At 42.7% G+C, this 27,352-nt stretch overlaps 1 protein-coding gene across 1 annotated transcript; it reads right to left on the reverse strand.

Moving 5' to 3' along the window:
- Window positions 1-314: 314 nt before the first annotated feature.
- Window positions 315-26,364, reverse strand: RBAK (RB associated KRAB zinc finger). The gene is made up of 5 exons (XM_023655209.2): window positions 26,154-26,364; window positions 25,121-25,179; window positions 10,880-11,006; window positions 10,518-10,613; window positions 315-6,082 (listed from the first exon to the last, which is right to left on the reverse strand). Exons 1-5 carry the CDS (start codon window positions 26,170-26,172, stop codon window positions 4,182-4,184), a joined length of 2,202 nt encoding a protein of 733 aa, XP_023510977.2. The 5' UTR covers window positions 26,173-26,364; the 3' UTR covers window positions 315-4,181.
- Between the last annotated feature and the right edge of the window lie 988 nt (window positions 26,365-27,352).

Here is a 27,352-nt window from a genome sequence, read left to right on the forward strand (position 1 = left end):
CCATCCGCCTCGTGGCTGAGCCCTAAGCTTAGCCAGCCCTCCCCCTCTCCAGGCCCCCAGGCCGAGTGCTTTTATCCTTTGTGGTGCAAAGTCTCACTTAACCCTTTCTTTCACTGACTCACATTTATGCTGTTAACTGTGTATCTTACATTTGCTGAAAGGATTACCCAAAAACCTCTTACATATAATTTTTCATCAAATCAAACTCACCGTTATATTTATTTACCTCCAAGAAAGGTCATCTCTATGATAGGGTAATGGTTAAGATGCACCCCGAATTCAGAAATGTGAGAGACAATTTGTCTGAGAAAACATGAGAGGCTCACACACATTGGTTCTTTATTGAAGAGGCAGTTCAGATCCATCTACATATGCAAGAAGGTAGGATGACAAACTACGTATGTAATGGCCCTGTCACCTTTCCAAATATTTTACTTAAAATATACATTATATTAAGCTTTAAGGTCACAGTGTAGGAAATCATAGTAGTTGCCATTAAAAACTACCATAAGGAGTATTTCCTGCACAGAATTATGCAAAATCTACCATTTAATTCCTGTTGTGCAGCATATCCATATCTATCTAGAAAAATATGGCAAGAGTGCTGAGCAACAAAAATGGTCGACACATGATTTTTAAAAAAATTTTATGAAAGTATAATATACATGCAGAAAAATACACATATCTTAAGTGCATAGAACACTCAGATATCCAGCACCCACACTGAGACAGAGTACCACCAACACCAGATACCACCCCTGCAGCCTTGGCCAAGCCTAACCACGGCCCCAAATTCTACCTGCACAAATTTTGCCTTTCTACTTCACATGAATGGAATCATCCAGGATGTTTGCTTTTGTGTCTGGATTCGTTCATTCAGCATCGTTTGGGAAAGTGAACTAGGTTACTGCATGTACTTAGAATTTGCTTGTTCTCATTGTTTTCCAGTATTCTCTGGAGGAAACATACCACATAAGTTCATTCTACTGCACAGATGCCTTCAGAAAGTTCTCGGCTTTTTGCAGTTTTATGCCATGAACATTCTAGTACATGTCCTTTGGTGGACATACACATGCACGGTGGACATGCATGTGCATTCCTGCCAGGTTTGGGTTAAAGGGGTATACATACATTCAGCTGTACGTCCTAGCTTTCCAAAATTGTCCTATCAATTGGCAATACCACCAGCAGCATGGGAGAGCTCCTGTCGCTTAGATCCTTGCCAAAACTTGATGCTTTCTCATTTTCACCTTTTAGTGGGTGGGTAGTAGTACCACTTGGTGCTTTAAATCTGCATTTTACTGATTACTAATAAAATTAACATACCTTTTCGTGTTTCTTGGCCATCTGGCTGTTCCCTTTTGTGAAGTGGATGTCCAAGTCTTTTGCTCATTATTTTTTTCTTGTTGACTTGTAGGTGTTTTATATTTTAGCTCAGAGGTCAGCAACCATGGCCTGCTGGCCAAATCGAATGCCACGAGTGTTTGCGAATAAAGTTTTATTGGGACATAGTTATGTTCATTCGTTTACATACTGTATATGGCTTTCACACTACAGCAGCAGTCAGGCAGTTGACAGAGAACTTCTAGCTTGTAAAGCCCAAAACAGAATCTGGCCCCTTACAAAACGTTTACCAACCCCTCTTCAACTCCCTGCTGACGCATGTATGAATTGCAAATACCTTCTCCCCCACTGCGGTTTGCCTATTTGTTTTAATGGTGTCTTTTTGATAAACACAAGTTTTTAAACTTAATATGTCCAAATTAACAAGTTTTACTTTATGGTTTAGCGCTTTTGGGGGTCTTAAAACTTTGCTTACTTTAAGGTTACAATCTCCAAAGCTTTCTTAAAGCTTTCTTATTTTACATTTTCATATTTAAACCTGCAATCCATCTAAACTGATTTTCCTACTAAATTATGAAATTTAATTAACAAGGCTTTTATTGGAAAGAACACTTTCCTTGCCACCACTACACTGCATTATCACCTTATTCTGTCCCATGGCCAATGTGTTTATCTCTGCACCAGGACCGCACCATCATTCCTATGGCTTCATAACAGGTCTTGATATCCTGCTATGTAAGTTCTCTAGCTCCGTCTAGTCTAGAAGAAACCCTTGACTATTAGCAGTCTTCTGAATTTTCACGTTTATAATTAGCTTAATTTTGATTAAAGAACTTGCTAGAACCTTAAGATGGCACTGAATATACGAACTAATTTGGGAGAAGCCGACATCTTTTTAAGATTGTCCTGGAGTCCACAAACAAGACATATCCCTCTGTTTGGTAGTTTTTGGTTTTGGATACAGTTCTTGAAAATATGGTAGTCAGTACTTTTTCCCCTAGGCACTTGAGGATTTTTGATGCTACTGTAAGCGGTATTGCTTTTAGAAATTTCATTTTCTATGTTTGTTCCTGGTATACTGAAAAAAAATTTTGCATAATGATCTTGTATGTAGGGACCTTGTTAAATTTACTAATTCTAATTATCTGTATATTCTTCAGAATTTCCTATGTACAAAATCGTGTCATCGGCAAATAAAAGTTTTACAGGTTCTTCCTAATCCTTATGCCTTTTGATTATTTTTTCTTCCCTGACTTCGCCGGCTAGGCCCTTCTGCACAATACTGAATAAAATTAGTGGTAGCAGATAGCCTTGTCTATTTTCCTGATGCTGGGAGAAAACTTTCAGTATTTCACCATTAGGCGTGCTGTTTGTTGTAGTTTAAGACACGCTTCATCCAATTAACAAAGTTCCTTTCTATCCACAGTTTGTTAGGAACATAAGTGGAGGTGGATTTTGCCACACGAATTTCCTGCATACTAGAGAACTTTTCCCCATGGGATGTGTGGCAGTGATTGAGTTGTGATGATTAAAATACCCTCGCATTCCAGTCGCTCACTGTTTTCTCCATTTCTCCAAAATGGAAACCGTCTCCATTTAGTTCACTCAGGTTTGGTTCCCGTGACCACTAGAAATGAGTTCCCGACAATCAGAACGGAATTATGATTGGATGAGACTTATCAGGTTGTACCCTCTGTGTCACGTGAAGAAATGCTAGACACCCAAACTCTCCCAGCGAGGAATGAGGGGAGAAAGGACACAGAGTTAATCAACCAAAGATGCCTGCCAGAAACCTGTGTTTTTTGTTCCAAAATACTGAGACGAAGGGGCAGTGCACAAAATAATGATACTGTATTCACATCAAATAAAACTATAGATAAAATTTCTGAATTACAGAATAGTGGCACACTGCACATTCAAACCTATGGATTAAAAAACAAGAGTGGTCTCAGAGCTGGGAATACAATACAGCTGTCCTCTTACACGGAAACAGACTTAATTCCAAATTATCTACCTGTAGTTTATGAAAATAGTATGTCTTAAAATCTTTTTTTGCTCAAACGTGGTTGAAAACCTTATAAAAATCACTGGATCCTCTACTGATGAGGCATTCATTAAAAACCCATTTGTAAATGCCCCTAAAGAATAGAAAGTTATGTACTGAACTATTTTGTACCTATCAAACATCTCACCAACAGTATATCCTGCGCTAGTACATTTTGCCATCTTAATACTCAGATATTTAATATTGCCTTTTCACAAATTATTCAAATCCAAACTTACATAGAATTGCATAGAATTAGTTACATTGCATTTTTAAAACATGATAGAAACTGCCATATATGTATTTAATGCTACTGTTCTCATCAACTTCTGATGATTTGAAAATTTCATTGTATACAACGGTTTACTTGGAACTGATAGCTTAGGATCTCTTTCCCATAAACATTTGACTTTATATCAGAAATATGGCTTTTAGTATGACATATTTCCAAGACAACATATTTTTCCACGTTCATCACTTGGACAGATTTCGCCTTGGCATGATTCCCTGATATGTAACTACAATTTGAACCCAAAATAAATATTAAATATTTATAAAGTTTCACTCCTGGAGAAATTACCTAGTGTCCAACGAGTTGTAGGTCTTGCTGAAGGATCTACTTCTTGTTGCGTTCTTAGGGATTCTGCTCTGCGAAAATTCAGATTAAAACGACTCTAATGCCTAAAGGCTTTTCCTCATTCTGAAACATAACTTTCAAACGTCGACATGTGACTCCCTATTGGATTTCCCGTATCCATTACACTCAGAGGGTTTTCTAAAATAAAACCTGACCTCACAGGAGATTTCCCACGTCAAGTACATTCACATTCCCTCTCCTGTGAATTCTCTGATGGCTGTTGAAGGCTGATCTGTGGTGGAATTTCTTCCCACATTCGTTACATTCATAGGGCTTCTCCCCTGAATGGGTCCTATAGTGAACAGTGAGGTATGACTTCTGTGAAAACACTTTTCCACATTCGTTACATTCATAGGGTTTCTCTCCTGAATGGCTTCTGTAATGTACGGTGAGGTTTGACATTCGGGAGAAGACTTTCCCACACTTACTACATTCATAGGGCTTCTCTCCTGAATGAATTCGATGATGTATAGTGAGATAAGACTTCTGAGAGAAGAACTTCCCACATTCGTAACACTCATAGGGTTTCTCTCCTGTGTGTACTCTTTGATGTCTAAACAGGGACGAATTATGGGAGAAGGTTTTCCCACATTCGCTACACCCATAGGGCTTCTCTTCTGAATGACTTCTGTAATGTATAGTGTAGTATGACAACTCGGAGAACAATTTCCCACATATGTTACACTCATAGGATTTCTCCCCTTTTGGAAGTGACTGGTGCCCGTTGAAGGCTGGATTTTCAAGGAAGGTTTTCCCACATTCATTACATTCATAGGGTTTCTCTCCTAAAGTCGTATGATGGTCAGTGAGATGTGAGAACTTTCCACATTCACTACATTCATGGGGTTTCTCATCTGTGTGTACTTTCCGATGTCTAATGAAGGCTGAATTTAAATTGAAGGTTTTCCCACATTCATTGCATTCATAGGGTTTCTCTTCTAAATGACTTCTATAATGTATAGTGAGGTATGACACCCGAGAAAAGAATTTCCCACATTCGCTACATTGATAGGGCTTCTCTCCTGTGTGTGTTCTCTGATGTGTAATGAGGGTAGATTTTCGGTAGTAGGATTTCCCACAGTCGTTACATTTATAGAGTTTCTCTCCTGTGTGTGTTCTCTGATGGTCACTGAGGGCTGACTTGCGGGAGAAGGATTTCCCACACTCGTTACATGGGTAGGGTCTCTCTCCCGAATGATTTCTCTGATGTAGGGTGAGATGTGTTTTTTGGCAGAAGGTTTTCCCACATTCATTACATTCATAGGGTTTCTCTCCTGAATGAGTTCTCAGATGTTGAGTGAGATGTAACTTCTGACAGAAGGTCTTCCCACACTCATTACATTTATAGGGCTTCTCCTCTAAGTGGGATCTCCGATGTACAGTGAGGGTTCCCTTTTGGCTGAAGGATTTCCCACACACATTACATTCGTAAGGTTTCTCTCCTGTGTGAGCTCTCTGATGTATAATGAATTTTGACTTTTTACAGAAAGATTTCCCACACTCACTGCATTCAAAGGGCTTCAACTCCATCTGTGACCTCTGGTATATGTTAAAATTTGACATCTGGATGAAGCCTGGTCCAGAATCATTCCACTCATAGGGCTTCTCTCCCAGGTAAGCTCTCTTATGAGTAATGAAAACAGCTTCATTGCCTAAGGCTTCCATGCATTCGTTATATTCAAAGGGCTTCTTCAAAATATTAATTTTCTGAAGAATATTTTCTTCATTTTGAGAAGAGCTTTTCTCATTTTGAAATTCATAGGGGTTCTCTCCATGGTCCATTTTCCCACATTCACTACACTCATCAGATTTCTTTCTTGCATAACTTCCATCACTAATAATTAATTCTGAAGTAGATTCTAAATTCTTTCCACATGAGACACAATTATGAGACATCATGCCTGAAGGAACAAGGCTTGTTTTGATATTATAAGTTTTATCAAACGCATTCTCTCTCTCTTCAATCAGGGTTTTGCTGTTGATATAAACAGCTTGCTTTGAATGTTCATCTTCATTTTCTTGGATTCTCTCTATGAGGTCATCAACTTTCCAAATTTCTAAAAAAAGGAATAAAATTAAACAAACCTTGTGAATCTCAAGACTGGACCAGCTACAGGATAGGAGTGGTACTTTACTGCCCTATTGTGGGGTTGACTCTGGCTTTAAGGTCAATCTCCACAAATAAAAATAATTACAAGTGTATAGTCATCTTTCCCCTTTGATTTATCACACAAGACAGACAGACAGACACACAGGGGTGGGGGAGGTATGAGGAAGGGATGAGGGTGGAAGAGGGCTCGACAATAGTGGAAAAAGGAAGAGTAAATTCGCACTGAACACAAGTACCTTTGTTACTTTACAAATATGTTCAAAACTTTGGTAGAAAAGGGGAAATAAAACCAAAAAATTACAAGCAGAGGACAAAGTCATTGAAAAAATGCTAGATTCAGGCAGAAACGAGACTCAGGGCAAATGGGGTCAGTGGGAAAAGAACAATCCTGACATATATTCAGAGGCGAGATTCAAGCATGGACTGCATTTAGGAGAAAGAGATTACGATTTCACTTCATACCGAGATTACGACGGTGACATCCTCACCAGCCTAGACCCTTGCAAAATCTTTACCCTTCTACTCTGCACATAAATCTAAATAAATATTTGAAAAGCTCAAATTTCCTTGTGTTTAGAGAGAGTCACACAAGCAGGCCTAACTCACAGTCGCCTAGAAGGAGAGGTCCAGGCACGCGAATGTCTGAAGGAAATGTAAGACAGACCAGATGACAAGACCTCTTTCCCCTAAGATGAGCTCTCTGGAGGGTGCTGACAGTCTTATTTAACCCTAACTGAACCTGTTGTTTGCACAACAGAGCACATGGCCAAGAGCACTGGACCCCCAGCTCCAGCACTTCACTGGCTGGGGGACCCTGGGCAAGTCACCTCATCTGAAATGTTCACAGCGGAGCCTAAATCAGAGGGCTGGAGAAGGACTAACTTACTTAGTCCATGTAAACTGCTTAGGATAGTTTGCGACACAAAATCCCTGCTCACTAAGTTTCACTTTTAATTTTCTTTCAATTTGCTAACTTAAATTTCCTAAAACCAGTCATGTTCCTGACATAATACCCTTCCTTAATTCTGAATACAAACAAGAGCTCCCTCTTCCTGGGTCTCACTTGGTGTAAAAGCTTCAGTATGAGATTTCTGATGCTGCCCGTACAAAATTGACTTTTATTTCCACGTATCTTAACAATTTTTGGATCCTCTGAACTACTGTCAGTTGCTCTCATCCACGTTCAATGCAACACTGACAGTTCTGTGCTCAGAAATCTGCAACATCCCTGAGCCCAAATACCAACAGAAAAAAACCAGAAAAGTTATCATTCCCCAATAAGATTTTTCATTATCTGGATTCAAAATATATATTCAAACTAGCTGTGATATTGTGATTTATTGTAAGAAACATATAATTGGTCTTCATCCCTATTTTTGACTCACAGCTCCCAAAACCCTTGGAATTTCCAAAGAGTTGAGAGTGAAAAAGTTGTTGCTTGTTTCTGTTAATGAAGGTCATTTTTGGACCCACCCAAGGGTGGGGACTGGTTGGCAGGAGAACCAGCTCTGTGATCAGAGGATTGGACCTTTCAGCCCCACCCCGATTTCCAGGGAGGGGAGGGGAGTGTGAGGTTGAATTGACTGTCAATGTCCAGTGACTTCCTCAATCATGACAATGCAATGAAGTCTTTATAAAAACCCAGAAGGATGGCTCATCAACCCCTTTTTCAGACAGCTCCACGCTGGGGAACCAGAACACTGCCACGTGCCACCGTGTGGGGCCCCAAGCTCCACTGGGACCTTGTTCAGGACGTCATCCTACATATCTCATCTGACTGCTGATTCCCTTCCTTTAATGGCCTTTGTAATAAATCGGTAATCTAGTGAATAAATAAGTTTTCTTGAGTTCTGTGAGCACTTCTAGCAAATCAATCAAAACTGGAGAGGGGGTCGTGGGAACCTCTCATTTATAGCCAGCCGGTCAAGTGCAGGTTACAACCTAGACTTGTGATGGGCACCCTGGGCTGGAGGGGTCTTTGGAACCCCCAGTTTGTAGCCAACCGGTCACTCAGAAGCAGAGGAAACAACCTGTGCAGGTAGACAGTGTCAGAATTAAGGTGAATTCCCAAATACATGCTGCATCTGAGAACTGCTTGTTGGTGTGGGGAAGCCACACACACACACACACACAGCAATGCTGGAACTGGGTCCAGGAACCCTTTGCACTAGCACTGCACTAATCTTCCAAAGCCCTTCTGCTGCAGGAAGCCTCGGCTGTGCTGTGCTTATTCCCAACCACCATCTGTGCTCGTGTTCTTGTTCACTCAATCTGACTGTCACTGTTGGCTATACTCAAAACCTATCTATGTTTCCAGGGGGGCTTTCAAATATTTATCAAATCTCTTGCCAGCTTTTTGAAGTTCTCTTTCCCTTAAAACTTAAAGTAGCTTTAACTCAAAGTTGTCTAACCTGTATCTGAATATAAACATTGCAGGTGAGGGCTGAACTTTAAACTAGATCACGCAGCTATGTTTTCCTTTCCCGACTAAAACCTGCGCTCGTGCAAAGTATGACTTCCCATTTTCTTTGAATCTGCCCAGACAGAAACTAAAGGCATAGCTCCTAATCCGAATCAAATGAGGTGCTTTCAAGTTCTACTCCAATCCCTTCTGTTTTATCTGAATCTGCAGTTCAGAATACATTCTCTCTCAATGAATAAACAACAGAGGTCTTTCATTTACTGAGCTCCTCAGTTAGTCAATAAAAAAATCCACGGAGTGCCTACTATGTGCTACGTATCAAAGCAGGGTAAAAAGAGCCTTCCTCTTTGGAGGATTATAATTCAGATGGAGAAAGACGCTCCACCAACAGAAACATGCCACTGCATGGCAGAGCACTCGGCCACCTCTCACTGCTGTGCTAATGAGCACCAAGGGGAAAGGATGTTACGATGGGCATGGTGGGTGAGCAAGGAAGGAAACTTCAGGGAGGAGCTGAAGTTTTAAGCTCAAATTTAAAGGCTAAAGTTCTAGAGATTCTGTTTCACAAGCGTGTGAATGTAGTTACCAATGAACTGTCCACTTAAAAATGGCTACAATGATAAACTTTATTTTTCACTACAATTAAGGAAGGAAGATATATTATTTGGGCAAGTAAAGTGCACGCAAAAGACAAGGACAATGACAGCCTGAATGGAAGACATTTAGAAATCTGGCATTTAACAAGCCTGGGGAAACAGAGAACATTAATCCTGATAGGCAACATCGCATCACACTCAAGGAGAGGAGAATTTAAATTCCCTTTAAGAAGAACCGTTACAGGCTTATCTTGTCAGTCTAGTGACAGGATCAAGCGGAGGTCTCAGACAAACAGACTGTGCCCTTTCCAATAGGATTCTAAGTAATCCAGGTAGGAGGAAATACTGTTTACACCAATGTGAGAAATGCATGAGAATATGCAGAAAAATTTCAAGGCACTGCACAAAATACAAAAACCCCAGAAAACACTAGTACAATGTAAGAAATAAAGGGAGGTGGAGAAGACGCACAGTCTGTGGTTTGGAGAGTCTGAGAAAGAAGGAAGTGGACTGTGTCACTGACACTGTCACCGATCACGTAAAGAGCCAACTAGACCACAGGTTAAAGGCATCAGATACCAATTTAGGGGAGCAGCATAAACACAAACAAAAAAAGCCTTAATAGCTGAGACTAGATGAACCCTTTTAAGGTACACAAACAAAACTAAACAAGTGGAAAACAGGCCTGAGGAGGGCACTCCCAAGGAAGGCAAAAGAATGAACGGAAATTCACTTAGGAAATACACATCCCCTGAACATCTACTGTGGACCCTTGACAGAGAGGCAGACAAGACACGAATGAGCACTGGGGGAAAGAGGAAGGCCCAACTGTGTCGCCTCACCAGACCCACCCAGGGCGCACCCCAAAGATAGAGACAGGCACTTCAGAACAAGCATGGGGCACGCCAGGAGCGGCAGTGACTGACCTCACCAGCTGAGGCTGAGGGCAAGGTTTGGCACCTGAGTGCACAGATGGGGAAGTGAAACTGGGGCAGAAAATCAGCCTGAGGCATTTCACAGCAAGGAGGGAAAGAAAATGGAAGATAAAAACAAGGAACGTGAAAGCACTGAGTTAATTTTTGAATGCCTGAAAACAAAAGAATTCTGTGGTGACGGAGAGTAGGTAAGTCACGGAGAATGCACGGGACAGAGGAAGGAAGGATCCTTGGTGCTGGTAAGCAGGGACAATCCATCAAATGTAAAACAAAGTAAAATCAGAAAGGGAGTCTGAGCGTCCGTGTGGGAGGGCAACGCCACTGGGTACCGGGAGGTATGATTTAGGGCACCCGAGGAGTGGACAGACCACAGTGACTCCAAAGGCCCAGAGTGGACACATGCACAAGTGTAAAACTCTACTAACTTACCTGCATGACCCCGACACGGGAATTCACCCTCGGCCACCCACGGCTCTTCGCCTTGCTCCAACTTGATGATCACATTCGGTTTGGTGCTATCGTACCCTGGCAATGAGAAACGGAGGGCCTTGGACCAGCTGCTTGGCATCGGGACCTCCGAGGAGACGGTGCTGCCTCAGAGGCCGTGTGACAAAGTGCCCTATTTTTCAAAATTAGTACCTATCATTGGAGAAGCAAAGACGCGAATGCTCTACTTGGCGACCAAAAGGAATTAAATGGTCTTTTTACTTAATTTCTTCAGACTCGAGGAATAAAATCATTAAATTGGAAGCCTTCACATAGCAGCGGCTCAGAAAGCGAGCTCTCCTCACCCAGGGACACGAGATGGCTGTAGTTCTCCAGCATCACATCCCTGTAGGTCGTCTTCTCATCAGGGTCCAGCTGCTGCCACTCCTCCTGCGTGAAGTCCACGGCCACATCCTTGAACGACACTGGCCCCTGTAATGGCACCACGATCGGAACTGGGTGACGTGGAGAAGGCACATGGGGACAAGAGCTTACCGAGCTCGCTGGTAAAGTTAACTACGAACATTGAGAACCTGATTTTATGTTACAGATCACGGAAGGAAAACCACCACATTGGAAACATGACTGCCTTTGGATTCTTTAATGTGCCCCCCCCCCAAAAAACCGCAAAACAAATCCCTCAAACCAAAAAACATCTGAGTTCCAATTTTGCAACTGAACTATCTTGAGGTTTGGGGGCAAAGAGGAGAAAAACACCATTCCTGTTTGCAAAAAGCTTTTGTCGTGATAAAGGAGACACCATGTAAATAAACACGCATTTCAGTCCTCGCCATTCCTTCAGCTGCCTTTGTGGGCTGGGGTCGGGCCTCCTCTTCCCGACCTCTCCACGCTGGTGCCTCCAGACTCAGGTCCTGGTCTCCCCCTCTGCACTCTCACTGCTCTGCTGCCCTTGGCCTCATTCAGCTCTTTGATTTTTTGACTCTTTAGTCTCACAGCCGCTATCTCTAGCGACCTGCGTGACTAAGCTTCTACTTCCTTCAAGTTTTATCTTGAATATCTTCTCTTGAACATCTCTTTCTGGCAGCAATTAATATTCGTTGCTTGAATGAATGCCCAAGGTGTCAGAGTGCTGTCCACCAGGTGGAGTGGTATAACCAAAGAGAAGCAAATTATTTTAATTTTACCTTGCCAGATTAAGCTTCACGAGGTGTTAAAGTGCCAACGGCAAAAACCGAACTAGCATTAATACTTAAGAGGCTGGCAGAGAAGAAGAGGGCAGAGAGACCAAGAAAGGACTTTCTGAGGGGCAGCTTTTTGACAGCAGGACTTGACTATAATCCAACAGAGCAGTTGAACTTACACGATTACTTTCCTGCCTCACAAACAAAACTCCCAAAAAGTCCAATTCAAAGAAATTAAAAAATAGAGCACTGGAACCCAGGGGTTACCAGGAGCAGGAATTTTTTTGAGGAAGTTCTCGACACATGGAGCCGAGTAGAAGGTGAGAAATCAGAGCTGCAGGACACACAGCTTTACTCAGGGCAGATGTGGGCTCACAGCAGGAGTGCGGCCCAGACTCCCCAGCAGGGCCCTGGGACTCTCCAGGCCCATCACGGGGGCAGCACAGCTACTGACCGACAGGGAAATCAACCCCAGGAGCGGCTCCCTGCTTTCAGGGCACAGAGCAGCCAGACGAAGGGTGCGTCTGATGAGAACGCTCTGGCTGCGGGCACTGAGCCCAGACGCACAGCAGAAGGCAGCGCACTTTGGACCTCTGCGGTTAGGGTGACCACACACTCGCTGTCCAAACAGAAAGCTCCTGGCTGGGACCAACGTTAGACTAAACGGGAGAGCAGGGATAGAGGTGCCGTGGCAGAGGACCTCAGGCAAACGGGGACATGCACTCAGCCCTATCCGTGTTGGGCGTGGATGGTTTTCCTCAAGGTGACTCTTGGAAAACCCCTCTCAGTGTAAAGCAACTTGAGCGACTTAAACTTGTCTGCCAGCCGCCAGGTCAAAGTGGAGTGCTTCCTATGAATTCTGTGCATCAGAAAACACTATCAACAGAGGAAAAAGGCAGCCCACAGAATGGGAAAATATACGGCTACTACGAAAAAAACAGGAAATAACAAATGTTGGAGAAATGTAGAACCCTTGTGCATATTGCTGGGCACGTAAAATGCCACAGTCACTGGAAAACGCTATGGTGGCTCCTCAAAACTTAAAAATAGATGGGGCTGGCCCCGTGGCCGAGTGGTTAAGTTCACGAGCTCTGCTGCAGGCGGCCCAGTGTTTCGTTGGTTCGAATCCTGGGTGTGGACATGGCACTGCTCATCAAACCATGCTGAGGCAGCGTCCCACATGCCACAACTAGAAGGACCCACAACGAAGAATATACAACTATGTACCTTGGGGCTTTGGGGAGAAAAAGGAAACAAAGAAAGTCTTAAAAAAAAAAAAAAAAGCTTAAAAATAGAATTACCATGTGATCCAGCAATTCTGCTTCTGGGCATATACTCAACAGAATTGAAAGCAGGGACCTGAAGAGACATTCACACGCCTACACTTACAGCAGCATTATTCACAACAGCTAAAACACAGCAGTAACCCAGGCGTCCACTGACTGACGAATGACAAGCAAAAGGTGGTATCTACGTACAATGGGACGTTATTCAGCCTTAAAAAGGAAGGAGACTCTGACATATTCTACCACATGTGAACGAACCGCGAGGACATCGTGCTAAGTAAAATAAGGCAGATGCAAAGAGACGTACTGTATGACTGCACTTAGATGAAGTCCTCAGAGCAATCAAAAGCAGAGACAAAGCAGAATGGTGGCTGGGCTGAGGAAGGGGACACTGGGAGTTAGGGTTTAATGGGGACAGAGGCTCAGTTTTGCAGGATAAGTGTTCTGGAGACGGATGGTGGTGATGGTTACACAACAGTATGAATCTATTTAATACCACTGGCCTGTACACTTAAAAATGGTCAAGCTAGGGGCCAGCCTGCTGGCATAGTGGTTAAGTTTGTCCATTCCGTTTTGGTGGCCTGGGGTTTGCAGGCTTGGATCTTGGAGGTGGACCTATGCACCGCTCATCAAGCCAAGCTGTGGCAGCGTCCCACATACAAAATAGAGGAAGATTGGCACAGATGTTAGCTCAGGGCCAATCTTACTCACCAAGGGAAAAAAAAGGTTAAGATAATAAATTTCATGATATATTTATTTTACCACAAAAGAAAATACTGGAAAAAAAAAATGAAGTGATGTCTGTCTAAATACATATCCCTACGCACTCACTTCTGGAGCTGTGTCCATCCCCTCCATAAAGGAAAGAGGAGTCAAACGGGGTCAGCAGTCGAATATATTCACATTAGCCATTAGTAATCATTCTCTCAAAAACTGAAATTGAAAAATCAAGAAACATCAGGTCATTGAGGAAACCAGTGTAAATAAAAAATAAATGCCAACATTTATGGGATACAGTAAAAGTGGTTCTAAGAGGGAAGTTTATAGCAATTCAGGCCTACCTCAACAAACAAGAAAAATCTCAAATAAACAATCTAACAGTGCACCTAAAGGAACTGGAAAAATAACAACAAACAAAGGCCAAAATCAGTGGAAGGAAGGAAATGATAAAAATCAGAGCAGAAATAAATGTAATAGAGACTAAAAAAAAACCCAGAAAAAAATCAATGAAACAAAGAGCTGGTTCTTTGAAAAGATACACAAAAGAGACAAACCTTTAGCTAGACCCACCAAGGAAAAAAGAGAAGGCTTGAATAAATAAAATCAGAGATGAAAAAGGAGAAATTACAATGGACACCTCAGATATACAAAAGACTATAAGAGAATACTATGAAAAGGTATACGCCAACAAATTGGATAACCTATGAGAAGTGATAAATTCTTCAAGCCATACAACCTTCCCAAACAGAATCAAGAAGAAACAGAGAATTTGAATAGCCCAATCACCAGGAAGGAGATGGAAACAGTAATCAAAAAGCTCCCAAAAAATAAAAGTCCAGGACCAGACAGCTTCCCTGGTGAATTGTACCAAACATTCAAAGAAGAGTTAATACTTATCCTTCTCAAACTCTCCCAAAAAATTGAAGAGGAGGGGAAGCTTCCTAACTCATTCTACGAGGCCAACATTACACTCATACCAAAACCAGACAAGGACAACACAAAAAAAGAAAATTACAGGCCAGTATCACTCATGAACACTGATGCAAATATCCTCAACAAGATACTAGCAAATCGAATACAACAATATATTAAAAAGTTCATACATCATGATCAAATGGGATTTATTTCAGGGATGCAGGGATGGCTCAACAGCTGCAGATCAATCAATGTGATACACCACATTAACAAAACAAAGAGTAAAAATCACATGATCACCTCAATAGATGCGGAGAAAGCATTTGACGAGATATAGCATCCATTTATAACAAAAACTCTGAATAAAATGAGTATAGAAGGAAAGTTCCTCAACATAATAAAGGCCATATATGACAAACCCACAGCAAATATCATTCTCAACGGAGAAAAACTGAAACCCATCCCTCTAAGAACAGGAACCAGACAAGGATGCCAACTGTCACCACTCTTATTTACCATAGTATTGGAAGTCCTAGCCAGAGCAATCAGGCAGGAAAAAGAAATAAAAGGGGTGCAAATTGGAAAGGAAGAAGTAAAACTGTCACTATTTGCAGATGACATGATTTTATACATAGAAAACCCTAAAGAATTCACCAAAAAACTTTTAGAAATAATAAATGAATACAGTAAACTTGCAGGGTACAAAATCAACATAAAAAAATCAGTTGTGTTTCTCTACACTAACAACGAATTAGCAGAGAGAGAAACTAAGAATACAAACCCAATTATAATTGGAACAAAAAGAATAAAATACCTAGGAATAAATTTAACCAAAGAGGTGAAAGATCTGTACACTGAAAACTATAAAACATTGTTGAAAGAAACTGAAGAAGACACATAGAAAGACATTCTATGCTCTTGGATAGGAAGAATTAACATAGTTAAAATGTCCAGACTCCCTAAAGCAATCTACAGATTCAATGCAATCCCCATCCAATGACATTTTTCACAGAAATAGAAGAAAGAATCCTAAAATTTATATGGCACAACAAAAGACCCCAAATAGCCAAAGGAATCCTGAGAAAAAAGAACAAAGATGGAGGTATCATGCTCCCTGATTTAAAAATATACTACAAAGTTATAGTAAATTGAAACAGCACGGTACTGGCACAAAAGCAGACACACAGATCAACGGAACAGAACGGAGAGCCCAGAAATCAACCCAGACACCTATGGACAGCTAATTTTTGACAAAGGAGCCAAGAGCATATAATGGAGAAAGGAAAGTCTCTTCAATAAATGGTGTTGGGAAAACTGGAGAGTCATGTGCAAAAGAACGAAAGTATCTTACACCATACACAAAAATCAACTCAAAATAGATTAAAGACTTGAATGTAAGACATGAAACCATAAAACTTCTGGAAGAAAACATAGGTAGTACCCTCTTTGATGTTGGTCTTAGCAGCGTATTTTCAAGTCCCATGTCTGACCGGGCAAGGGAAACAACAGGAAAAATAAACAAATGAGACTACATCAAACTAAAAAGCTTCTGCACAGCAAAGGAAACCATCGACAAAATGAAAGGACGATCTAACAATTGGGAGAAGATATTTCCAAACCATATATCTGACGAGGGGTTAATATCCAAAATGTATAAAGAACTCATACACCCCAACAAGAAAAAAACTAACAACCTGATTAAAAAATGGGCAAAAGATCTGAACAGACATTTCTCCAAAGAAGATATACAGATGGCCAACAGGCACACGAAAAGATGTTCCACATCACTAATCATTAGGGAGATGCAAGTCAAAACTATAAGGAGACAGGGGGTGGCCCCATGGGCGAGTGGTTAAGTTCACGTGCTCCAGCCTGGGGTTCACCAGTTCAGATCCTGGGTGCCGATTAGCACCGCTCATCAAGCCGTGTTGAGGCAGCATCCCACACAGAAGAGCTAGAAGGACCTACAGCTAGGATATACAACTATGGTGGGGGGTGGTTTGGGGAGAAAAAGAGGAGGACAGGTGACAGATGTTAGCGCAAGGCCAATCCTCCTTACCAGAAAGCATACCTTAAAAAAAACACAACCCCCTCCCTCCCAAGGACGTGGACTCCAAAAAGAACACAAAAAACAAAAAACTACAATGAGATATCACCTCATGCCGGTCAGAATGGCTATAACTAACAAGACACGAAATAAGTGTTGGAGAGGACGTGGAGAGAAGGGAACCCCCGTACACTGCTGGTGGGAGTGCAGACTGGTGCAGGCACTATGGAAAGCAGTATAGAGTATCCTCAGAAAATTAAGAATAGATCTACCATATGATCCAGCTATCTCACTGCTGGGTATTTATCCAAAGAACCTGAAAACACAAATGCGTAAAGATACTTGCATCCTCATGTTCACTGTAGCATTTTTCACAATAGCCAAGACTTGGAAGCAACCTAGGTGCCCATCAAGGGATGAATGGATAAAGATGCGGTATGTAGACACGATGGAATACTACTCATCCATAGAAACGAGGAAGTCTTGCCATTTGCGACAACACGGGTGGACCTTGAGGGTATTATGCCAAGTGAAATAAGTCAGAGGGGGAAATCAAATATCATATGATCTCTCATAAGTGGAAGATAAAAACAACGCACAAACACAGAGAGACAGAGACTGGATTGGTGGTTACCAGAGGGGAAGGCGGGAAGGGAGGAGGGGGAAAGGAGGCACAAGTGGTGATGGATTGTAATTAATCTTTGGGGGTTGAACATGATGTAATCTACACAGAAATTGAAATATAAGACGTACACCTGAAATTTACATAATGTTATAAACCAGTATTACCTCAATAAAAAAATTTCCTATAACTGAGAAAAAAAAATAAGCATCAAGATGAACAACTCAACAATGACAGAACCAAATTCATAAAGGAAAGAACTTTTTTCCTGTTGATTTATATTTTTTAATAGATTAAGCAGGATACTGCTCCCTTGAAATGAGAACATTCTGCTAAGAAACAGCCATCAAAGAATACTTAGAAATTAAAGAGTGGATTGTTGAATTAAAAAAAATATCCTCAAGTAACAAGCTTGAATAACAAATGGGACATACAATATATAAGTTAGAAAATTTCTCAGAAAATAAGAAATTGAAATGGTGAAAGAAAATTTGAGACATGCCAACCAGATCCAACAGATACAAAATCTTTAGAAAGAGAGAACCAGGAGGATGAACAAAAAAAAAAAAAATCAAAGGCAGAAGTGAAAATGGTGCCTGTGCTCAGAAAGCTGGGAGCCTTCACATCAAAAGCCTGTCTAATGTGAAAACAAGAACGTTGGGGAAAATACAGAGATCCAGAAATCTCTTGATAAAATATCCAAAATTGAAAAATTAAGAAAAAAATCCTAAACTTATAGAGAAAAAAATATACTAGTTACCCTGGTAACTGACGTTCCACTCAGCTGAGAGGAAGCAGTGGAGAGCTGCCCAGGACTTCCGGAAGAGAGAGGATTTGGGACGCAGAGCTGGACACCAGCTGAACCATCACTGAAGCCTAAGGACACCACAAAGGTGTTTTCAGAAAAGCAAGAGCGTTTATTCCCAAAGAAGACAGTTTCCTTGAAGCGTTCGCTGATGTCCTCCACGGGAACCCAGGAGATCCAACAGGGAGGAGCACAGGGACGTGGAAACCTCGCTGATAGGCCAGCCAGAAAGGGCCTTCGGTGCTGTCATAAGGAGCAGTTCTAGGCACGGGAAAGGTTTAACTCGTATTCTCGAAGGGACGCACTCAGCAGACACGCTCCTCATCCTATTCTGTACAAGGATGTATCGACAGTGGGTTTGCATCCACTGACAGCCACACTGTGTGGGTCCCACGGCTGAGATTCCCCAAGACCACGGAAGTAGAGCTGCTCCACTGACCAGTGAGAACCCAAAGACCACCCAAGACCATCCAGAGGGCAGCCAATGAGCACTCAGGACCCCTACTGAAGAAATAACCTGTGGGTGAAGTCAGTCCAGAAGGCAAGGGGTGGAGGGGGTTAGCAGACTGGTCAATCAAATAAATAAATCAAATCACATACCAGCATCACTTATATCAACATAGATGTTCAAAATAAAACATTAGTAAACAACCCAATACCAGATGGAAAAGATAATATGTAATAGCTAAATGGGACCTGTTCTGAGACTACAGATTGGTTTAATATTTGGAAACCCATTAACATAATATGCCACTATAATTCAGCCAAGAAGAAAATTCTTCTCTCTCCAAACATGCTGAACAAGCCTCTGACATTTTTCAAAATGCATACCTGATTAAAAAAAACCCTCAAGAAAATAGGAATTGATGGATACTTCACAAATACGAATATATGTATATACACACACTTTTATACCCTAATATGCATAGTACATATGACATACACATATGTATGTGATAGATATGCACATCTATCTCAATTTAAATAAGCACATATATACACTTTTTCTTTTCTTTTTTTTTTTTGGTGAGGAACATTGGCCCTGAGCTCACATCTGTGCCAATTCTCCTGTATTTTATATGGAGGACACCACCACAGCATGGCTCGATGAGCAGTTCAGAGCTATGCACCCAGGATCAGAACTCACGAACCCCGGGCCACCAAAGCGGAGTGCATGAACTTAACCACTATGCCGCTGGGCTGGCCTCTACACTTTTTAAGTTTACACACTCACCCCCACATGCACCCACATATATATTCATGCTTCAGGCCTCTCAGGTCTAAAGCCAGGATGTTACTTTATGGAGAAACGCTAGACACATTCCCACTAAGATCAGGAACCAGGCAAAACGCTCACTCTCTCCAATTAGAGAAAAGAATTAGAGGCATAATAATCAATAAGAAAAAGTAAAACTACTTCTACCCGCAGACGGTATACTATACATAGAAAACTGAGAAATCAACAATGAAACCAATTTAATAAAAGAACTCTGATAGGTAGCAGGATATATAACAACACACACAAAGCAACAGCCCTCGCTACATAAACAAGAGTTAGAAGATGTAATTCCAGTGTACGCACAGTGCACAGTAGGAAAAGAAAAGAGAAAACTCTAACAAGAGACGTACAAAATCTATACTAAGAAAATTTTAAAACACTCCCGAAAGAATGGAAGTAGACTTGAACAAACAGAACGATATCCTTTGTTCTTGGATAGGTCAACTTAACAATACAAAGATGTCAGTTACCCTAAATTACTTTAAAAATATATGACCCCAATAAAAATACCAAAGAGCTTTTTCCTGGAACTACACAAGTTGACACTAAAGTTCGTATGAGGGGGAAAAATCAAGAACAGCTAGTAAGATCTCCAAAGAAAAGCTGTGAAGGGAGTCTAAATTACGATATTTAAAAGCTAGCCTCTATGACTAAAAGTTTGGTACTGGCACATGAATGGAGACAGACCAGGAAAAGAAATAGAATAAGAAAAGAAATAAGAAAAGAAAATGAAAAGGAAAAGAAAAGAATAGAGCACAAAGTCTGGAAATAGACTTCTATGATTATACGATATATTATGACGATTATGACTACATTATGATTACTAAACCATAATACAGTGATCAGGTGGCACTGACTTTTAATAAACAGTGACAGAGCAACTGATAGTCATTTGATGTGGATAAAACTACATCCAAATCTTGCAACATAAAAGAATAAACTCCAACTGGATCAGGGTTCTAAGCGTAAAATATGAAACTGTGCAGAAAGACACATACTTGAATTTCTCCATAACACTGATGAGAGGAAAGGCTTTCTAACTATGACTCAAAACACAGACATTAAGAATTCTGCTTTCAGCCAAGACGAACAAGGATTGGATTTACCCTCCCACCTGAAACAACACCAAAAATCAGACAAAATATACAAGGCCATGGTTTTCAAGAACCCCCGACCATCAGGCAATGATGGACGGTAACCCCTGAGAGGTGGGACATAAACAAGGTGAGCCCTACAGCTACCGCCCGGAGTCTCCAGCCGTGGAGCAGGGAGGGAGAACTGAGAGCAGAGGAGGAGGAGCTGGGAAATTGGGGTAAATAGGTAGGAAAGTATAACACACAAGAAACTAATCAATCAATCAATTGATGTGGACCTGGAACTGCCAGAGATGTTACAATAGCAGAGAACATGAAAATAGCCTATAACTGTATTCGATATGTTCAAAAAAACTGAGCAGAGACAGGGAACATATAAAAAAAGACTCAAATTGAACTTCTACAGATAAAAACAACATCTGAAATGAAAATTACACTGGACTAGATTAACAGCATTGCCGAAAAAAATATCAGTGAACATGAAGACACAGCAACAGAAGCTGTATAAAATGAAACACAGAGAAAACAGAATTAAAAGAAAACGAAGGGCATCAGTGAGCTGAGGCACAATTTCAAGCAGCGTCATATTCAGGTAAGAGGTATCGCAGAGGGAAGGGTGGGGGAGGCAGAGGGAATATCTGAAGAAATAAAGGTCAAAATCTACCCAAAGTTGATGAACACCATAAATGCACAGATCCAAGAAGTTCGATGATCCCCAAGCACAGAAACATGAAGAAAACAATAGCAAGACATATCCTAATCAAACTGCTCAAAACCAGTGATAAAGAAAAAACCTTAAAAGCAGGAAGAGGAAAAAAAAAAAGACGTTACATACAAAGGAACAGAGATGAGGCTGACATCAGATTTCTCTTGCAAACAACGTGAGCAAGAAGACAGTGGAGGAACACCTTTAAACTACTAGAAAAAAAAACACAGCAAAGCTCCTTTTAAAAGCAAAGGCAAAATAAAGACATTTTCAGATATACAAGAGCTGAAAGAATTCATCATCATCTAGATATGGTAAATCCTTCGGGCAGAAGGAAAATGGCAGCAGATAAAAATCTGGATCTACACAAAGGAATGAAGAGTACCAGTAGTGGTACCTATGTATTTTCTCTTATCACTTGAATCTCTTTAAAAGATAACTGTTTAATTAAAAATAACAATATTGTAGGATTGATACTATCTGTAGAAGTAACATATAACAATAGTATAAGACCAAGAGGGGAGAAATGGAAATCATCATAAGCCTCCTATACTCAAAGTGAAATGGGATGCTCCTTGAGGATAAACTATGATAAATTAAAGTTGCATAAACCATAAAGCATCCACTAAAATATCAACTCCATTGTAGCTCACAGCCCAAGAAAGGATATGAAGTGGAATAATAAGAAATGCTCAACTGAGAACCAGCCCTGATGGTCTAGTGGTTAAAGTTTGGCCCTTTCACTGCTTCGGTGGCCTGGGTTGATTTCCCGGTCATGGAACCACACCACCCATCTATCAGTTGTCATGCTGTGGTGGCAGCTCACATAGAAGGACTTACAAGTAGGATATACAGCTATGTACTGGGGGGCTTTGGGGAGAAAAAAAAAAAGGGGGGGAAGATTGGAAGCGGATGCTAGCTCACAGTGAATTCTTCCCTGCCAAACAAACAAACAAAACAAAACATCAATCGAAAGAAAGGAAGACAAGAAGGAAAAGGAATCCAACAAGGTGAGACAAATAGAAAACAAAGACAAGACTATTATCTCCCAGTTACGTCAGTAATCACATTACATGTAAATGGTCTTCACACCCCAGTTAAGAGGCAGAGATTGTCAGATAGGGGGGAAAAAAGCAAGACCAAACTATATGCTGTCTACAGACATGCACTTTATTTATTTATATTTTAAAGTTTGGCGCCTGGGCTAACAACTGTTGCCAATCTTCCCTTTTTTTTTTAAGGATTGGCACCTGGGCTAACAACTGTCGCCAATCTTTTTTTTTTCTGCTTTATCTCCCCAAATCCCCCCTGTACACAGTTGTATATCTTAGTTGCAGGTTCTTCTAGTTGTGGGATGTGGGACGCCGCCTCAATGTGGCCTGACGAGCGGTGACATGTCCGCGCCCAGGATCCGAACCCTGGGCCGCCGCAGTGGAGCGCGCGAACTTAACCACTCAGCCATGGAGCCGGCCCCCAGACATGCACTTTAAATGTAAAGATGCAAACAGGTGAAAAGTAGAAGGATGGAATAAGACACAGCATGCCCACACTACTCAGAAGAAAGCTGGTGGGGCTCTATAAATGTGAGAGAAAGTCCATTTCACAGAACAGAATGTTACCAGGGGTAAAGAAGGCCATTTCACAAGGACAAGGTTGTTAATCAATCAAGGGAACATGGCAATCTTAAATGTCAACGTGCCTAATAAAATACATAAAGGAGAAACTACAGAATTGCAAGGGGAAGCAGATTATCCACGGTTGTTGCAGGAGATTTCGGTTCCCCTCTCTCACGACTGATGGGACAAGTAGGTGGGAAATCGGCGAGGATACAGCACCCCTGGACAACAGTGCAACTTGATCTGACGTTTACGGAACAGCCCAGCCTCCAAGAGCCGGGCAGGCAGCTTCTCCAGTGCACGGGGAACTTTCCCAAGAGACACCCTGTGCTGGGCCACACGTTTAAAAGAGTCATTGTTCCTGTAGTAGCCCCGCCAAAAAGTCACACTAAATCCAGTCATGAAGAAACATCAAAGAAATCTAAATCCAAAGAATCCTATAAAATGATTAGCCTGTATTCTTCAAATATTATAACAGCATTGAGAAACTACTCCTTTTTAAACAGACTTACAAAGCATGAAACCCAAATGCAATTTATAATCCTGAATTGGATCCTCTATCAGAAACAAAAAATTGCTATAAAGAAGTTACTGGGAAAATGGGAAAAACTGGAAGATGAATTCCAGATGAGATAAAGTACTATATCATAGTTAATTTTCCTGAATTTAATGACTGTGTCAGGATATGTAAGAGAATATTCTTGATCATAGGAGATACTATCTGAAATGTTACAGGGTGAAGGGGCGTGACATGACATCTACTCTCAGTCTGGGAAAAAATATGTATCTACACACGGAGATGCTGATACAGCAAATGTGGGAAAATGTCAAAAATTGGAGAATCTGGGCAAAAGGATCATGGGAGTTCTTTGTACAATCCTTGCAACTCTGCTGTAAATTTGAAGTTTTTCCCCAATAAAATGTTGAACAAAAAAGAATGCTATCAAACAGGTAGGGAATGTTTGAAAAGGACTCAGAAACCGACTCGAAGGGATTCTGCTGGTCAAAGATGGACCCATTTAAACATCAGAAAAACTAAAAGTTTCAGTGTACTGAAATACTTACAAATACGTTTAAACCCATGAGCTCATGAGAACAAAACGAAACAAACAAAAATCCTGTGGCTCAGGAGCCTGTTCAGTATTTTGAAAATGTTCTTTCCTGTATGAACCACAGACCAAATAGAGAGAGGTTTTTCTTTAGAAAAGTAGTCTCGCTGGTAAATGAGAAGAAATGGCAGTAGCCGATGATGTTTCTGTCTCCCCTCTTGAGTTAGTAGATCACAACAACAAACATCGCCAACAGATGCTGACATCGCAAAAACAAAAAGAGGAGGGCGATACGGACCTCCAGAAGAAAGGACACGAATGTCACATACAAGGAAATCTTGCCAAAACAAGTGAACATGAATCTGAGTAAACTTCTAGATTTAACTACGGATTTCACAAGGTCAACTGGAAATAAAAAAAGGTGTGAAATTAAAATGATGGCGAGGCAATCAACACAACCCAGACTGTGGGAAACTGAGGACAAACCACCCAATTTCTTCAGATAATAAATTCCAAAGAACTAACACAAGAGAGACAGAGCGGGAGATACTATTAAAGATTTAAAAGAATTAGAACCAGCTGCAACGTATGGACTTTACCTGTATCCTGAGTGAACAGAACAAAGCAGAAGACACTGAGAAAATCGTGAAACTTTGAACACTGAATATTATGTATTAAGAATGAATGGTACAGTGGGCTATCCCCACCCACTTTTTAAAAGACTCCTTATCATTTAAAGACACATTCAGAAATATTTACAGGTGAATTATTTTTCAGCCAACAGAATCCTATGCACTCAGTGCTCCCTGGGAGGCAGGCCCTCTGCTTACATAAGCAAGAAGGATAAGCCATAGATGCACCATGTAGCCGTCTTATTAAGAAAGCTATCCACAGTTTATCAACCTTGTGAAAGAAGATTTTCCGGATGCTAGGAAATCTTTACAACCCACAAGTAACAACAATGGTGTCTTCTTGTAGTGAATACAAACCGCGTAAAGGATGGCATTTTCCTTTTTCTGTGACCATCAAGGACATCAGTCCTATCTGCAGCTCAGCTTCAGCAGCCCTGGGGTCCCACAGCGCCCACACACAGGAGCTAGCCGAGGACTCTTGGTGCTGATCTCTCGCTCTCACCACTGTACTTGAAGTGATCATGTCTTTTATCTGTTTCTACGTTCCCGTTTTAAAGTACGGATCCTTCTAAATCTCCTAAGATGTGTTAGAAAACAAGGTGGGGGAACGTATGCGCAGACAGGAAGACTCACCTGGGATTCACTCATTTTCTGCTGCTCTTGGAAAAGCGTAGAGACTGTTAACAGTGGACCTGGGGGAGGAGAAGCAAGTGATTGAAGTCCTGGGTGAGCTGGCCGGGAGGCAGGAACCTCCTGCCTAAGAAGCACCAAGGAGAGCTCAATGGAGGGACACCCTGGGCACAGTCAGCGGGGCTGAAAGGGCGATAGGGGACCGCACACCCCACGGTGGAACTCCAGCACGATCAGGAGGTAACTGGACACGTTACTCTCGTTGGTGAACAGAGACATTGATGCCTTTTTCAAATAGTTTGCCACCATTAAATAAAAGGTGCAAAAAAATTCCCAATACACTGCTTACGATTTTCCTACTGTCTTTCTAAACTGTTCAAAATAAAAGAATCCACAGGAACAGAGAATACGAGCTCTCAAAAGTGAGATACATGTGCATTACAGCACGGTTTTGTTTTTAAAACGACTGACTAAACATGGTTACCGCTGCATTAAGAAAACTGTAATAGAGGACACAGCACTCGGGATGGGAGTTTGAGTCCTGTTTGCAATCCCACCCACAGACCCGCTGACCCTGGACAAGTCACGTCCCTTCTCAGGCACAACCTCCTCCTCTGTCATCAGAGGCTGCAAGACAGAACCCGGCAGACTCATCCTGCTCTGCTGGCTGTGATCCCAGAAGGACAGAACCCAGGGGGAATCAGCATCCCTAAGATCAAAGAACAAAGGTGCTGGTGGCCTTTAGAGACACATGTGGAATTTGGAGAGGACAGGAGGAGCAGGAAGGGGTGCTGGACGTGAGAGAGGAGTGGACACGGCGCGTCCGCAGCCGAGGCCGTGGCCCTCCAGCCCCAGGAAACCCTGACCTCACCAGGCCCCGCGTAGCGCCCACCCCGCGCAGCCACGCGGCCCCCCGGGAGGCCTCCACCTCCCCGTCGCACACGCTCGCGCCCTCCGCCCGGGCCCGGCCCCCAGCCCCGCTCACTGCAGCGGGGAGACCCACGGCCGCCTCGAGGCCCGCACGCCCGCCACCTACCCCGCCGGGACTCGCTCATCCGCCCCAGCCGCCGAGGCCCCGGGCCGGGGGCTGCTCCTCCGGCGCCTTCTCTCCCGGGTCCCCTCCTCTCCGCCTCCCAAGGCCGCTGCCCCCCCAGGAGCCGGCTCCGGGCCTACGGGACACACTCACTTCGGGCCACCGTCCCTCCCGGCCCAGATCGGCCTCCCGGGGACGCCCCGGCCCAAGAGCCTCGCCCGGGCCGCCGGGGGTGCACACGGACCGGGACCGGGACCCGCCGACCCCACGGCCCAGCCCGCGGGCTCCCGGGCGCGCTCGGGGGTCCCCCTAGAGTCTCTGCCGGCCCGCAGCACCCGCGCCCGCTGGGGGCCGGCCCGGCCGCACGGCGTCCGACCCCGGAGGCCCGGAATGCTCGCCGCCCGACGCCGGAGCCTGGGAAGGAGGGCGAGCCGTGACCTGGGCACCGACAGGAAGCCTGGGCAGCAGCGGCGGCAGTGCGCGTGCGCGGACACGCACACAGGGCAGATGCACATGCGCAGCACGATGCCGGAAGTGCGCCAGCCAGGGCCCGCTCCAGGGAGCCAGACACACACCAGGACTCTCTTTCCCGTGAGTCTACGCGCCGACACGTTTAGGGAACGTCTTAAAACTCTGTACATCATCGAGCCATATTTTGAGAATTGGCCGCTAAGACCTGGGACGCAATTTCCCCTTTATCTTCACTGCTGTTAGGGCTCAAGGAAAGTGTCGCCTCAACTAGGAGGCGGTGCGATTGTGTCCTGGATCCCTGATCTTTTCCCTGCGCTGAGATCTTTTGGGTTAGAACTGAGACTCCCCCACCACCAGCAGAGGGGAAGGAAAGGGTGGATCATGTCCCCTTGACTGAAATACCTGGAGAAGTTTCAATGAAAGACTAGGATCCAGTTAATGCCCCGCCGTGACGTGAATTACTATCACCCGTGGGCGTATAGTTTCTCCAAGGAAGAACAAGAGTACAGACATTGTAGCTCTAGTGGATTAGACACCTAATGCATAAAAAGTGTAGGAAAGTCAGAAAGGAAACACAAACCGCAAAATAAAACAAATACCTGGGATCTTACCTCTCAAAGAGGATGCAGTTTGTGGTAGGGAACAGTGTCGTTGTTCAAACATGGGATAAGAATGACCATGATTATCATTACTGTTTTGGTGAATTAATTTGACCGTGTCCTTGACCAATT

Source organism: Equus caballus, chromosome 13 (assembly GCF_041296265.1).
Source record: "Equus caballus isolate H_3958 breed thoroughbred chromosome 13, TB-T2T, whole genome shotgun sequence".
Lineage (NCBI taxonomy): Eukaryota > Metazoa > Chordata > Mammalia > Perissodactyla > Equidae > Equus > Equus caballus.

What these genes read in the sequence shown, in the direction of transcription:
- RBAK (XM_023655209.2), bottom strand. An exon ending in CAGCCATCTCGTGTCCCTGG is followed by an intron (nt 10,614 to 10,879) that starts GTGAGGAGAGCT and finishes TCTCATTGCCAG; the next exon opens with GGTACGATAGCACCAAACCG. An exon ending in CCCGTGTCGGGGTCATGCAG is followed by an intron (nt 6,083 to 10,517) that starts GTAAGTTAGTAG and finishes TCCTTTTTTTAG; the next exon opens with AAATTTGGAAAGTTGATGAC.